General features: G+C 42.6%; 1 protein-coding gene across 1 annotated transcript in view; it reads right to left on the bottom strand.

Annotated features, from left to right (window-relative positions):
- The window catches only part of LOC139401164 (low-density lipoprotein receptor-related protein 1B-like), a 430,219-nt gene that overhangs the window by 109,311 nt on the left and 305,670 nt on the right, over nt 1-15,238 (bottom strand). Inside the window, exons 36-41 of the mRNA XM_071145604.1 lie at nt 12,000-12,134; nt 11,515-11,644; nt 10,482-10,608; nt 10,144-10,295; nt 9,722-9,846; nt 3,391-3,765 (exon numbers count right to left, since the gene is read on the bottom strand). Coding sequence (XP_071001705.1) covers nt 3,391-3,765; nt 9,722-9,846; nt 10,144-10,295; nt 10,482-10,608; nt 11,515-11,644; nt 12,000-12,134 — 1,044 coding nt within the window. The remainder of the gene's footprint in view (nt 1-3,390; nt 3,766-9,721; nt 9,847-10,143; nt 10,296-10,481; nt 10,609-11,514; nt 11,645-11,999; nt 12,135-15,238) is intronic.

The following is a 15,238-nucleotide window of genomic DNA, read 5'->3' as shown; positions in this document are numbered from 1 at the left end:
GGTAAGGTTGGGCAGGCTCGGTGCTCAAGAGCTCCAGTGCGCCTGCACGGTCCGGTCTATCTGTCACCACCTCCACGCACCAGCCCTCCGGTGGCAGCCCCCTGCACCAGGCTGCCTCTCCGGCTCATCCTTACAGGGGCTCCCGCCTGTCCAGCGCTGCCGGAGCCTTCCTCCTCTCCAGCGCTGCCGGAGCCTTCCTCCTCTCCAGCGCTGCCGGAGTCTCCCGCCTCTCCAGCGCTGCCAGAGCCTTCCTCCTCTCCAGCGCAGCCGGAGTCTCCCGCCTGTTCGGCGCTACGAGAGCTACTCAGTCCAGCGCTGCCAGAGCCTTCCTCTCCAGCATTGCCGGAGCTTCCCGTCTGCCCAGCGCCATCTGAGCCACCCGTCTGCCCCTCTCAGAGGCGCCAGAGCCCCTCAGCCCAGAGGCGCCAGAGCCCCTCAGCCCAGAGCCCCTCAGCCCAGAGCCCCTCAGCCCATAGGCGTCAGAGCCCCTCAGCCCAGAGGCGTCAGAGCCCCTCAGCCCAGAGGCGTCAGAGCCCCTCTGTCCCGAGCTGCCGCCCCTCTGTCCCGAACTGCTGCCCCTCTGTCCATTGAAGGGTTGCCGTGGTTAGGAGGCCACGGAAGCGGACAATAAGTCAGACTAAGACTATGGTGAAGTGGGGGCCACGTCCAGCACCAGAGCCGCCACAGCGGACAGACGCCCACCCAGACCCTCCCCTATAGGTTAAGGTTTTGCGGCCGGAGTCCGCACCTTTGGGGGGGGGGGTTGGGGGTACTGTCACGTTCTGACCTTTATTTCCTTTGTTTTGTATTTATTTAGTATGGTCAGGGTGTGAGTTGGGTGGGCAGTCTGTTTGTTTTTCTATGTTTTGGGGTATTTCTATGTTTCGGCCTAGTATGGTTCTCAGAGGCAGGTGTCATTAGTTGCCTCTGCTTGAGAATCATACTTAGGTAGCCTGGGTTTCACTGTGTTTGTGGGTGATTGTTCCTGTCTGTGTTTGCACCAGATAGGACTGTTTATGTTTTCACTTTTCTTGTTTTGTTTAGTTATTTCATGTATAGTGTCTTTATAAATTAAAGAACATGAATAACCACCACGCTGCATTTTGGTCCGCTTCTCCTTCACAACAGGAAAACCGTAAGTTACAGCCTGAATTCAAAATGGAATTATTTTCTTACCCATCTACACACAACACCTCATAATGACAAGTGACAAACATGTTTAGACATTTTTGCACTTTTATTGTAAATGGAATACAGAAATCTAATTTACATAAGTATTCACACCCCTGAGTCAATACTATGTAGAACTACCTTCAGCAGTGATTACAGTCTTTCTGGGTAAGTCTCACACCTGGATTTGCAACATTTGCCAAATATTATTTTCAAAATTCTTAAAGCTCTGTCAAGTTGGTTGTTGATCATAGCTAGACAACCATTTTCAGGCCTTACCATAGATTTCCAAGTAGATTTGGCCTCCCGAAAGGTGAATTATTATCCCAGTGTCTGGTGGAAAGCAGACTGAACCAGGTTTTTCCTCCAGGATTTTGCCTGTGTTTAGCTCCATTACGTTTCTTTTTTATCCTGAAAAACTCCCCAGTCCTTAACAAGCATGCCCATAACATGATGCAGCCACCACTATGCTTGAAAATATGGAGAGTGGTACTCAGTAATGAGTTGTATTGGATCTTATTTGTTTACCCATCTACCATTAGGTGCCATTCTTTGTGAGTCATTGGAAAATCTCGCTAGTCTTTGTGGATTCAAATCCACTGCTCGACTGAGGGACCTAATTGTATGTGTGGGGTACACCAATGAGGTAGTCATTCAAAATTCATGCAGCTTACTATGTGACATGTTAAGTACATTTTTACTCCTGAACTTATTTATAGGCTCAAGACATTTCAGCTTTTAACTTAATTAATTTGTAAACATTTTGAAAAACATACTTCCACTTTGACATTACGGGGTATTGTGTGTAGGCCACTGACAAAACATCTCAATTTAATGTATTTAAAATTCAGGCTGTAACACAACATGTGGAAAGTCAAGAGGTGTAAATACTTTCTGAAGGCACTGTAGCCATGGCAGAGTGGTCAATCAGGAATGCCATGATTCCTTCTTTGCCTTCATAGACATAAGTAACCCAGGGAAATACTGGTAACTGGGTTATTCACCATCACTTAACCCATCCTCTTCAGATGCTGCGTACTTCCACTATCCAAAACTATGAGTTCTGATCTAGGATCACTTTTGCTTTTCAGATAATACAAATAAGACTGGGAGGGACCATATCAAACATCCTAAAGTAAGAATTATATCGGGTGCGTTTTTGAAGTTTAACAGTCAATTTATACACAATGTTTTATTTTTTACAGTTAGTCTGAATTCTGCATTTCAGACTGGATTTATAAATCTGGACAAACAAAAGACATCTCTGTTAGTAGATTATATCTGAGCCTCAATTTCACAGTTGTTTAAAAAAATAAAAAATATTCAGCTTTGCAGCCAGATCATTAAATCTCTGCACAACCAGTGGATATCTGTGGTATTGTGGATTTTTTTCTCAGTCTAATTATGATCAATCAGGAAAATGTTTAGCTAGGACTCCGGTACATAGGCGGAGGCGCTACAGTACAGTAGGTGACGGTAATGCAACATAACGTTGGATGCCAATCGGAGATAAATCCACAGAAAAAGAGGTGACAACGGTAGCCAGCTAGCTAGGGCAATGGTGGACAGTGTCCTTTTCTCCTGCCTGTCAGCCACTGTTCTCCAGGCATTAGTGGGTGCTAGCTAGTTAGTTAACTAGGACTCCAGTAAACAGCAAATGGGAAAGGTAGCTGGCTAGCACAATGGTACTGTACTTCGCCACTGAAAAGCTCAGATAATACTTTTTTTTGCCCTTTTGACCCACATTTTAATTGCATAGACAATCAGGAAAAAATGTAGTGTATCAAAAGACTCACAAGCATGAAGATGGTGTGCTCGATGGGGGGCGTTTATGCACTAACCAATGGGATGCTCGAGGAGGGACGTTCATGCAGGAACCAATGGGATGCTCGAGGGGGGTTCCTGCAGACATGCAGGAACACCCCGAATTGTGGGCCGCAATCACAGACTATTGGCATGACTGGACACTGTTTGTGCCATGAGAACATTTGCCGTGATATAATGAATGTTCTGGGAACTATTACAGACCCAATTTTGGTTTGCTGGGTGCATTACAACAAGATCAATATTTTGAGGGAAAAAATGAATGTACTTCAAACTCATACAAATATGTGTTCTGTAAGGCATAAACGTATATTCACACTTGTAAATAAACAGACATGCATTAAATGCAAAATATAAAACATCAATCCAAAACTATAAAAAGTAAACAGCACTCACTTTCAGCTATGACAGATCGTCCTGTCCAGTCGTCATTAATCATCTGGATATTCCCAAAATGGATGTCGCTGAAGAAGATGCGATTGGTCCCTCCACCGGTTTTCTGGCGGTAATCAAAGGTCAGCGCTATGACATTCTTGAAGTACGCGGGCCTCTCGAAGGGCTGGACGGGTGAGTTGAGGTCGCTCTCGTCTGAGAGGTGGATGCTCTTCAGTAGGGTTCTCTCAGAATAGAGCAGGTAGCCCTCGTAGCGCTCACAGGCGAAGCCATCTTCTGCCAGGTGGCCATGGGCACAGGAACAAGTCCTACGTCCGCTACCCAGGTGAAAGCAGAGCTGCTGACAGCCTCCGTTGCTCCTGGCACATGGGTTGGTACCTATTGTGGCAGAGACAAACACTGTGTTCAAGACATATTCTACATCCTTTACTTTCCACTTAGTTTCACGGCTATGAAGTTATCATTGTTATGATCATTTTTACTGTAGTGTCAAAATTAGAAGTGCTAGCGTGATATATATATATATATATATATATATATACACTGCTCAAAAAAATAAAGGCAACTCTTAAACAACACAATGTGACTCCAAGTCAATCACACTTCTGTGAAATCAAACTGTCCATTTAGGAAGCAACATTGATTGACAATACATTTCACATGCTGTGGAATAGACAACAGGTGGAAATTATAGGCAATTAGCAGGACACCCCCAATAAAGGAGTGGTTCTGCAGGTGGTGACCACAGACCGACCACTTCTCAGTTCCTATGCTTCCTGGCTGATGTTTTGGTCACTTTTGAATGCTGGTGGTGCTTTCACTCTAGTGGTAGCATGAGACGGAGTCTACAACCCACACAAGTGGCTCAGGTAGTGCAGCTCATCCAGGATGGCACATCAATGCGAGCTGTGGCAAGAATCAAATCAAATCAAATCAAATTTTATTTGTCACATACACATGGTTAGCAGATGTTAATGCGAGTGTAGCGAAATGCTTGTGCTTCTAGTTCCGACAATGCAGTAATAACCAACAAGTAATCTAACTAACAATTCCAAAACTACTGTCTTGTACACAGTGTGAGGGGATAAAGAATATGTACATAAGGATATATGAATGAGTGATGGTACAGAGCAGCATAGGCAGATACAGTAGATTGTATTGAGTACAGTATATACATATGAGATGAGTATGTAAACAAAGTGGCATAGTTAAAGTGGCTAGTGATACATGTATTACATAAGGATACAGTCGATGATATAGAGTACAGTATATACGTATGCATATGAGATGAATAATGTAGGGTAAGTAACATTATATAAGGTAGCATTGTTTAAAGTGGCTAGTGATATATTTACATCATTTCCCATCAATTCCCATTATTAAAGTGGCTGGAGTTGAGTCAGTGTCAGTGTGTTGGCAGCAGCCACTCAATGTTAGTGGTGGCTGTTTAACAGTCTGATAGCCTTGAGATAGAAGCTGTTTTTCAGTCTCTCGGTCCCAGCTTTGATGCACCTGTACTGACCTCGCCTTCTGGATGATAGCGGGGTGAACAGGCAGTGGCTCGGGTGGTTGATGTCCTTGATGATCTTTATGGCCTTCCTGTGACATCGGGTGGTGTAGGTTTGCTGTGTCTGTCAGCGTAGTGTCCAGAGCATGGAGGCGCTACCAGGAGACAGGCCAGTACATCAGGAGACGTGGAGGAGGCCGTAGGAGGGTAACAACCCAGCTCCTCCTTTGGGCAAGGAGGAGCACTGCCAGAGCCCTGCAAAATGACCTCCAGCAGGCCACAAATGTGTATGTGTCTGCTCAAACGGTCAGAAACAGACTCCATGAGGGTGATAAGAGGGCCCGACGTCCACAGGTGGGGGTTGGGCTAACAGACCGTGCAGGACGTTTGGCATTTGCCAGAGAACACCAAGATTGGCAAATTCGCCACTGGCACCCTGTGCTCTTCACAGATGAAAGCAGGTTCACACTGAGCACATGTGACAGAGTCTGGAGACGCCATGGAGAACATTCTGCTGCCTGCAACATCCTCCAGCATGACCGGTTTGGCGGTGGGTCAGTCATGGTGTGGGGTGGCATTTCTTTGGGGGGCCGCACAGCCCTCCATGTGCTCGCCAGAGGTAGCCTGAATGCCATTAGGTACCGAGATGAGATCCTCAGACCCCTTATGCTGGTGCGGTTGGCCCTGGGTTCCTCCTAATGCAAGACAATGCTAGACCTCATGTGGCTGGAGTGTGTCAGCAGTTCCTGCAAGAGGAAGGCATTGATGCTATGGACTGGCCCGCCCGTCCCCCAGACCTGAATCCAATTGAGCACATCTGGGACATCATGTCTCGCTCCATCCACCTGCACCACAGATTGTCCAGGAGTTGGCAGATGCTTTAGTCCAGGTCTGGGAGGAGATCCCTCAGGAGATCATCCACCACCTCATCAGGAGCATGCCCAGGCGTTGTAGGGAGGTCATGCAAGCACGTGGAGGCCACACACACATCTGAGCCTCATTTTGACTTGTTTTAAGGACATTACATCAAAGTTTGATCAGCCTGTAGTGTGGTTTTCCACTTTAATTTTGAGTGTGACTCCAAATCCAGACCTCCATGGGTTGATAAATTTGATTTCCATTGATAATTTTTGTGTGATTTTGTTGTCAGCACATTCAACTATGTAAAGAAAAAAGTATTTAATAAGAATATTTCATTCATTCAGATCTAGGATGTGTTATTTTAGTGTTCCCTTTATTTTTTTGAGCAGTGTATATACACACACACACACACACACCAGTCAAACATTTTAGAACACCTACTCATTCAAGGGTTTTTCTTTATTTTTACTACACTGCTCAAAAAAATAAAGGGAACACTAAAATAACACATCCTAGATCTGAATGAATGAAATAGTCTTATTAAATACTTTTTTCTTTACATAGTTGAATGTGCTGACAACAAAATCTGATGTACTGGCCTGTCTCCTGGTAGCGCCTCCATGCTCTGGACACTACGCTGACACAGATGTGCCATCCTGGATTGATGTGCCATCCTGGATGAGCTGCACTACCTGAGCCACTTGTGTGGGTTGTAGACTCCGTCTCATGCTACCACCTGTTGTCTATTCCATTTGCACAACAGCATGTGAAATGTATTGTCAATCAGTGTTGCTTCCTAAGTGGACAGTTTGATTTCACAGAAGTGTGATTGACTTGGAGTTACATTGTGTTGTTTAAGTGTTCCCTTTATTTTTTTGAGCAGTGTATTTTATAAATTGTAGAAAAAGTTAAAAAATATAATATATAATAACAAAACTATGAAATAAAACAAATGGAATCATGTAGAAACCAAAAAAGTGTTAAACAAATTAAAATATATTTTATATTTGAGATTCTTCAAATAGCCACCCTTTGCCTTGACTACAGCTTTGCACACTCTTTGCATTCTCTCAACCAGCTTCATGAGGTAGTCACCTGGAATGCATTTCAATGAACAGGTGTGCCTTGTTAAAAGTACATTTGTGGAATTTCTTTCCTTCTTAACGCGCTTGAGACAAAAAAATTGTGTCGTGACAAGGTATGGGTGGTATACAGAAGAGCCCCATTTGGTAAGAGCTCCATAGCCCCATTTGGTCAAAAAACAAGTCCATATTATGGCAAGAACAGCTCAAATAAGCAAAGAGAAATGACAGTCCATCATTACTTTAAAACATGAAGGTCAGTCAATAGGGAAAATTTTAAGAACTTTGAAAGTTTCTTCAAGTGCAGTCGCAAAAAACATAAAACGCTATGATGAAACAGGCTCTCATGAGGACTGCCACAGGAAAGCAAGACCCAGAGTTACCTCTGCTGCAGAGGATAAGTTCATTAGAGTTACCAGCCTCAGAAATTACAGGCCAAATAAATGCTTCACAGAGTTCCAGTAACAGACACAGCTCAACATCAACTGTTCAGAGGAGGCTGTGTGAATCAGGCCTTCGTGGTGAAATTGCTGCAAAGAAACCACTATTTTTTTAACCAGTCAAGTCAGTTAAGAACAAATGACTGCCTTACCCGGTCAAACTCGGACAACGCCCTATGGGACTCCCAATCACAGCCGGATGTGATGCAGCCTGGATTTGAACAAGGGGTGACACCTCTTGCAGTAGGATGCAGTGCCTTAGACCGCTGCACCACTCGGGAGCCCTAAGAAGAGACTTGCTGGGCCAAGAAACACGAGCAATGGACATTAGACCAGTGGAAATCTGTCCTTTGGTCTGATGAGTCCAAATGGAGATTTTTGGTTCCAACAACAGTGTCTTTGTGAGACGTGGTATGGGTGAACAGATGATCTCCGCATGTGTATTTCCCACCGAAAAGCATGGAGGAGGTGGTGTTATGGTGTGGAGGTGCTTTGCTGGTGACACTGTCATTGATTTATTTTGAATTCAAGGCACACTTAACCAGCATGGCTACCACAGCATTCTGCAGCGATTCTCCATCCCATCTGGTTGGGCTTAGTGGGATTATCATTTGTTTTTCAACCAGACAATGCCCAAAACACACCTCCAGGCTGTGTAAGAGCTATTTTACCAAGAAGTAGAGTGATAGAGTGCTGCATCAAATGACCTGGCCTCCACAATCACCCAACCTCAACCCAATTGAGATGGTTCGAGATGAGTCTGACCGCAGAGTGAAGGAAAAGCAGCCAACAAGTGCTCAGCATATGTGGGAACTCCTTCAAGACTGTTGGAAAAGCATTCTAGGTGAAGCTGGTTGAGAGAATGCCAAGAGTGTGCAAATCTGTCATCAAGGCAAAGGGTGGCTATTTGAAGAATCTCAAATAAAAAAATATATTTGGATTTGTTTTTCGTTACTACATGATTCAATATGTGTTATTTCATAGTTTTGATGTCTTCACTATTATTCTACACTGTAGAAAATAGTAAACATAAAGAAAAACCCTTGAATGAGTAGGTGTTCTAAAACTTTTGAACGGTAGTGTTGTCACTTGTGTATAGTACTATACATGCACTGTCTATAACTGCAGTTTTGTATTTCCCTTGTGCTAGATGGCTCCCAATTGATTTTGACCAATACATACAGTGGGGCAAAAAAGTATTTAGTCAGCCACCAATTGTGCAAGTTCTCCCACTTAAAAAGATTAGAGAGGTCTGTAATTTTCATCATAGGTACACTTCAACTATGACAGACAAAATGAGAAGAAAAAAATCCAGAAAATCACATTGTAGGATTTTTAATGAATTTATTTAGAAATTATGGTGGAAAATAAGTATTTGGTCACCTACAAACAAGCAAGATTTCTGGCTCTCACAGACCTGTAACTTCTTCTTTAAGAGGCTCCTCTGTCCTCCACTCGTTACCTGTATTAATGGCACCTGTTTGAACTTGTTATCAGTATAAAAAACACCTGTCCACAACCTCAAACAGTCACAATCCAAACTCCACTATGGCCAAGACCAAAGAGCTGTCAAAGGACACCAGAAACAAAATTGTAGACCTGCACCGGGCTGGGAAGACTGAATCTGCAATAGGTAAGCAGCTTGGTTTGAAGAACTCAACTGTGGGAGCAATTATTAGGAAATGGAAGACATACAAGACCACTGATAATCTCCCTCGATCTGGGGCTCCACGCAAGATCTCACCCCGTGGGGTCAAAATGATCACAAGAACGGTGAGCAAAAATCCCAGAACCACACGGGGGGACCTAGTGAATGACATGCAGAGAGCTGGAACCAAAGTAACAAAGCCTATCATCAGCAAGGGCATTGAAGATGAAACGTGGCTGGGTCTTTCAGCATGACAATGATCCCAAACACACCGCCCGGGCAAAGAAGGAGTGGCTTCGTAAGAAGCATTTCAAGGTCTTGGAGTGGCCTAGCCAGTCTCCAGATCTCAACCCCATAGAAAATCTTTGGAGGGAGTTGAAAGTCCGTGTTGCCCAGCAACAGCCCCAAAACATCACTGCTCTAGAGGAGATCTGCATGGAGGACTGGGCCAAAATACCAGCAAAAGTGTGTGAAAAACTTACAGAAAACGTTTGACCTCTGTCATTGCCAACAAAGGGTATATAACTTTTGTTATTGACCAAATACTTATTTTCCACCATAATTTGCAAATAAATTCATTAAAAATCCTACAATGTGATTTTCTTGATTTTTTTTCCTCATTTTGTCTGTCATAGTTGAAGTTACAGGCCTCTCTCATCTTTTTAAGTGGGAGAACTTGCACAATTGGTGGCTGACTAAATACTTTTTTGCCCCACTGTAGATTAGGAAATGCAACAATGCTCTGATGACGGTGATTGGTGAGAATCAAAAAGGAGCATTAAGTTGAAACCTTAACCTTTCTCCCGGCCTCTATTGAAGACTGTCACATCCTTCAGGTTGACCCCGAGACCACTTCTCATGGTGACTGCCTCACTGGCTTCACTTTTGAAGCCTCGCCGGATAGAACCGTTGGAGTGAGCTCTGAGGACAGAGAGAGAGAGAGAGAGAAAAGTTTTAAAAAGTAATCAAGGACACTTTCTTCTTAATTCTTCTATGATTCTTAAAAGTACTTATCAATGGCACTTTATCATACAGAAATGTCATTGATAATGACATTGAGGTATGCTAGTACATTTACATAAATATGGTGCCCCTCATGTAAAAAATACTCCGCTGAGGTTCTCCACACTGAGACCTCTGGGATGAAGGGTTAATACCAGGTTAGATGATCAGACTTTACAGCCCAATCTGTGTGCATATAAGAAAATATTAAATTACCTGTCAGACCAGTAGATGTAAGCTCCGAACACGGCCACGGAAAAGAGGTCTACGTTGGCCGCTGACAGTACAATCTCCCTGCTCTCACCCGTCTCAAGGTTGATCCTCTCTATCTTGTCAGTGCGGGCGTCACACCAGTATAATCTATTTTCCTGGAAAGTAATTTGAAAATGCACATAACCAAACTATCCCCCTATCCTCTTATGGGGTACATTGGGTACATTATATCCACACAAAGAAGGATGAGGTTAGGATGCGGGTATGAAACTACTTTAGGATGAGGTGGATGGATCAGAGCTAATAGGACATGTATGATCAGGAGGTGTCTGGTACTGTACCTCATAGTCTATGGAGATCCCATTGGGCCAGGCAATGCCAGAGTTGACCAGGGTGACCTGATCGGAGCCGTCTAGACGGGCTCGACCTATGCAGGGGCTCTGGCCCCATTCTGTCCAAAACAGATACCTGAGACAGATAGATAGAGGGTGGGTGATAGATAGAGGGAGAGAAATAGAGAAGGCAGAGTGGCAAACCCAGAAACATTATTAACATCCAACTGGTTGGACAATTGGAACAGATCTGAAAGTACAAATTGTGTGATCTTTTTTTTTTTTTTTTTTATTTTACCTTTATTTAACCAGGCAAGTCAGTTAAGAACAAATTCTTATTTTCAATGACGGCCTGGGAACAGTGGGTTAACTGCCTGTTCAGGGGCAGAACGACAGATTTGTACCTTGTCAGCTCGGGGGTTTGAACTCACAACCTTCCGGTTACTAGTCCGACGCTCTAACCACTAGGCTACCCTGCCGCCCCTCTAATGTGATACCAAAGTTATCAGAGGCTATGCAAGTGAAATCATAGATTGTTACAATTTAGTTATCCACAAAGCTCTTCTTACAGTAGGCATTTCACACCGTATCAACACCAGATCATGAAAGTTTAGTGGCAAACTTAAAATGAATCCTACTGCACTACACAAAACAAACATCAATGCAGGGGACATGTTCCTACTGGTAAGCCTAATGACATCAGTTGGCCTTCATCTGCTACATGATCTATTTTCAGTCCAGAAACAGCAGTATGACCCAATGATTATTATCCAGCAACATCTTGATCTCTTTCTGGAGGTGGTCAAGGCTGTCTGACTCATTTCACTCCCTGCTGGTCAAAAACATTTCCATTTCCTCTGCCCAATTTCAACTTTATCTCTTCTTAGTGACTGTCTGTCTGTTACCCATTCATCTCACACACACACACACACACACACACACACACACACACACACACACACACACACACACACACACACACACACACACACACACACACACACACACACACACACACACACACACACACACACACACACACCCTTTCTGTGGATGAACAGCGATGGCTCTAGGTTGGTCAAGTCCCTCGGAGATGACTACTGAACGGTAGGCACCACTAACACGGGCAATCTCTATGAGGTTGAAACCATGGTCTGTCCAGTAAAGGTTACCTGTGGGAGGAACATAAAGATACTGGTATTAGAGTTGTACAAAGAACAGTTGTATAAAGGACAGTGTTACAATAGTTTTAATGCATACTGTTATTTATACAAGTTAGTCATATCGAGATTTTTATTTTTTATTTTACCTTTATTTAACTAGGCAAGTCAGGTAAGAACAAATTCTTATTTTCGATGATGGCCTACAGCCTACCTTGTCAGCTCGGGGGTTTGAACTTGCAACCTTCCTAACTTGCAACCGCCCTAAAATCTCAGGAAATGTTTGATGAAGGTACTTTAAGCGGCCCACATAGGGCCGCTTAAAGTAAGAAGACATTTTGTACATTTTACAGAAGACGCTACTGACCAGCGATCCAGTCCACTGCGATGCCCTCTACCCTGCTGATGCCTGTGGTAATGATGTCCTCCCTCCAGGTCTGATCCCTCTTGGCTCTGGAGATTGTGTTCAGGCCCATGTCTGTCCAGTACACTGTGTCATTACCTGTGGAATGGTAAGAAACAAAGTAAGAAAAATAACTGAACTGCACACTTGTGGTATTCTACAGTATATTAGTTGGTGCATAGACTGCAAACTTTTGATATTCTTTAGTAGTCATGCGTAGACTTGAGCTCGTCAGTAATAATTTTCACCTCAATTTCAAGTGTGTGGACCTGATCTTTTTGTACTATTGTGGAACATGTAGGCACATAGCATAGCCTCCCTATTAATGTTAGTGTTTTTTATGGAAGTAAGCTTATTATTATTACAACTACATGCTCCATTTCACAAAATGGGGATGTAAATTATGATTATTGTTCACATATCCATTCAGACCTGCATTTCCTTGTTGAAATGCAACATCGGGACATGAAAAGGCTATTGTATACCAGGTTTTATTGGAAAATAAATTGCATATGTAAAACATTGCATCTAAAATGTTATGATCCTTTCTGATTATAACTCTATTTCATATACGACAGGATGAAATACAAAGTCATTCATTTCCGAGTCCAGCCTTAAAGCCTTAAGTACATTTCGTTATTTGCCTGTCAGTTCAGTGGGCCCAGGTTGTTGGGAGGATAGGCAGCGTTATGTGTTTATTTACACCCTCCTGTTTATACAGAATTCACACTCCGTTAACACATATCTTACATGTGACAGGATCCAGCTGGAAGGCTTTCATCTTTTTTACGCACCAATGACCTGCTTCATAATGATATGCAAATTGTATGTGTGAGCTATCCACCGCTGCTGTTGCAGTTTGACTCTGTGCTTAGCTGGGTGTTTGCATGGTCACCTGTATAACAGCAGCAAAGGGGAGGGCAACCAAGACCTTATGCACACAAAAGCCTACGTTTTTAGCTTTAGACTAGTTTCCTAATTTCCTAAAATGCAAGCTGTCGCACATCAAGATTACCATTGACATTCAGGGTCTCTGAGACATTTCTGACATCCACTGCCTTTCAGCTTTCCGTACTGTGAGAACTGCTGCCTTGCAACACTTATTTTCTGCCAAACCTTCATCCCACTGGACACACCACGTCATTTCAACGTGGATAATTGGGTAATATTTGGTTGAGACGTTGATCTATGAGGTTACAACCGATATTCACCCACTCAAAAAGAAAGCCGAAAGCCAGGCTTTCAACCAAATTCCAATTGAAAAACAATGTCAGATTTCTGGTTTAGTTGTCACCCAAATGTCTACCACTGCGCTTTCTTGACAACCATTTCAAAGCACAGCAAAAAGTTCAAATGGGACTACGTCAGATATTGTATGTTGTTTATTTATACAACAGATTAATGTGTCCTCAATGTGCTTCATGTAATAGCACAACCACATGATCTGGATTGCAGTTGAGATTACATTAAAAGTACATGGTTTAAGTGATCAATGCGATTATTATTACATAATTTGTGAAGATCTCCACAGACCTGCGACGACCTATGCATGCTATCTTGAACATGCACGCTTTATATAACTACATAAAAATACATTTATAGTTACAGTAACCTCAAAATGTGGCCATGTTACTCATTTGAAGTTTGAATGTTATATTAGTTTGGAAGATGGCCTTAACTTTAGGCTATTTACTGTATTACAAAATTAATATTGAATTGTGTTTGGTTGACAACAACCAAATATCAACATTTAAGGAGATGTATTTAATGCTTAGACAGTTCCATCTGAGCCATTGGCTTAATTACATTCTTTAATTTAGTTTTTGGGTTGAGTTGGAGATGTGAATCCCGTTATCATTTGTATACTTGTCAAGTTAATAGGCTACTTATTGTACTTCAACATTTATATTAAAAATTGTGTTTGGTTGAAAACGCAACCAAATATCAACATTTGCAGGAGATTTATATTCTGCTTGGATAGTGCCATCTGTGCCATTGACTTAACCTGACTTTAATTCCATTTGGATTACAAATTAATAATTGATATGTTGGATTCACGTCTCCATCACAACCAGAAATCTAAGTTGACAACCAAAAACAATATCACGAAATATAGTTACATTTGAGATTAATCAGAGCTTGAAACCCTTGGCCTATTGTATTGTCTATTTTTAGTTGAATTTTGGGTTGAATTATAATAATAGATGTTGATGACTTTGCAAATACTATTTAGGCCTAAATAACATCATTGATGATGAGTATATGATAAAGTATGGCCACATTTCATTTGCTCTGGTAAAATTACTTTGATAGCAACAGTGAATCTACAGTATTTTGTTTTTAAGTGGAGCTCTCTCAACAATCATTCTCATGACAGCACATTAGTAATATTTAGTGACAAATATAGCTAAGCAGGGTTTGGTTAAAATCCTGGATGGGAGAACAAAGAGTAGCTGTATATAGATACATTTTTTCTTCTATATATCGTTGAAGATCTGACATTGTTTTAGAGGTACAAATTCAACGTATTTTAAACAAAGTTTGTCTACATTGAAATGTGGTTAGCATTATGACATACTCTGGTTAAAATGTCACCCTCAAAACAAAAGTTTACGATACTTTTTCCAAATCAAATATATTTGGTGTCCACATCACCAACAACCTATCATGGTCCAAACACACTAGGACAGTCGTGAAGAGGGCACGACATAGCCTATTCCCCACAGGAGACTGAAAGGATTTGGCTATGGGTCCTCAGATCCTCAAGAAAGGTTCTACAGCTGCACCATCGAGAGCATCCTGACGGGTTGCATCACTGCCTTGTATGGAAACTGCTCAGCCTCCGACCGCAAGGCACTATAGAGGGTAATGCGTACGGCCCAGGACATCACAAGTTTCCTGCCATCCAGGACCTCTATACCAGGCTGTCAGAGGAAGGCCCTAAAAATTGTCAAAGACTCCAGCCACCCCAGTCATAGACTGCACAGAAAGCGATACTGCCAAGTCTATGTCCAAAAGGCTTCTTAACAGCTTCTACCCCCAAACCAAAAGACTCCTCAACAGCTAATCAAATGGCTACCCAGACCCCTCTTTTATACTGCTGCTACTCTCTGTTTATTATCTATGCAGTGTCACTAACTCTACCTACACGTATATATTACCTCAACTACCTCAACTAACCGGTGCACCTGCACATTGACTCT

This window comes from Oncorhynchus clarkii, chromosome 3 (genome assembly GCF_045791955.1).
Source record: "Oncorhynchus clarkii lewisi isolate Uvic-CL-2024 chromosome 3, UVic_Ocla_1.0, whole genome shotgun sequence".
In the NCBI taxonomy this organism is placed as follows: Eukaryota; Metazoa; Chordata; class Actinopteri; order Salmoniformes; family Salmonidae; genus Oncorhynchus; species Oncorhynchus clarkii.
This window is presented reverse-complemented; position numbering and strand designations above follow the sequence as displayed.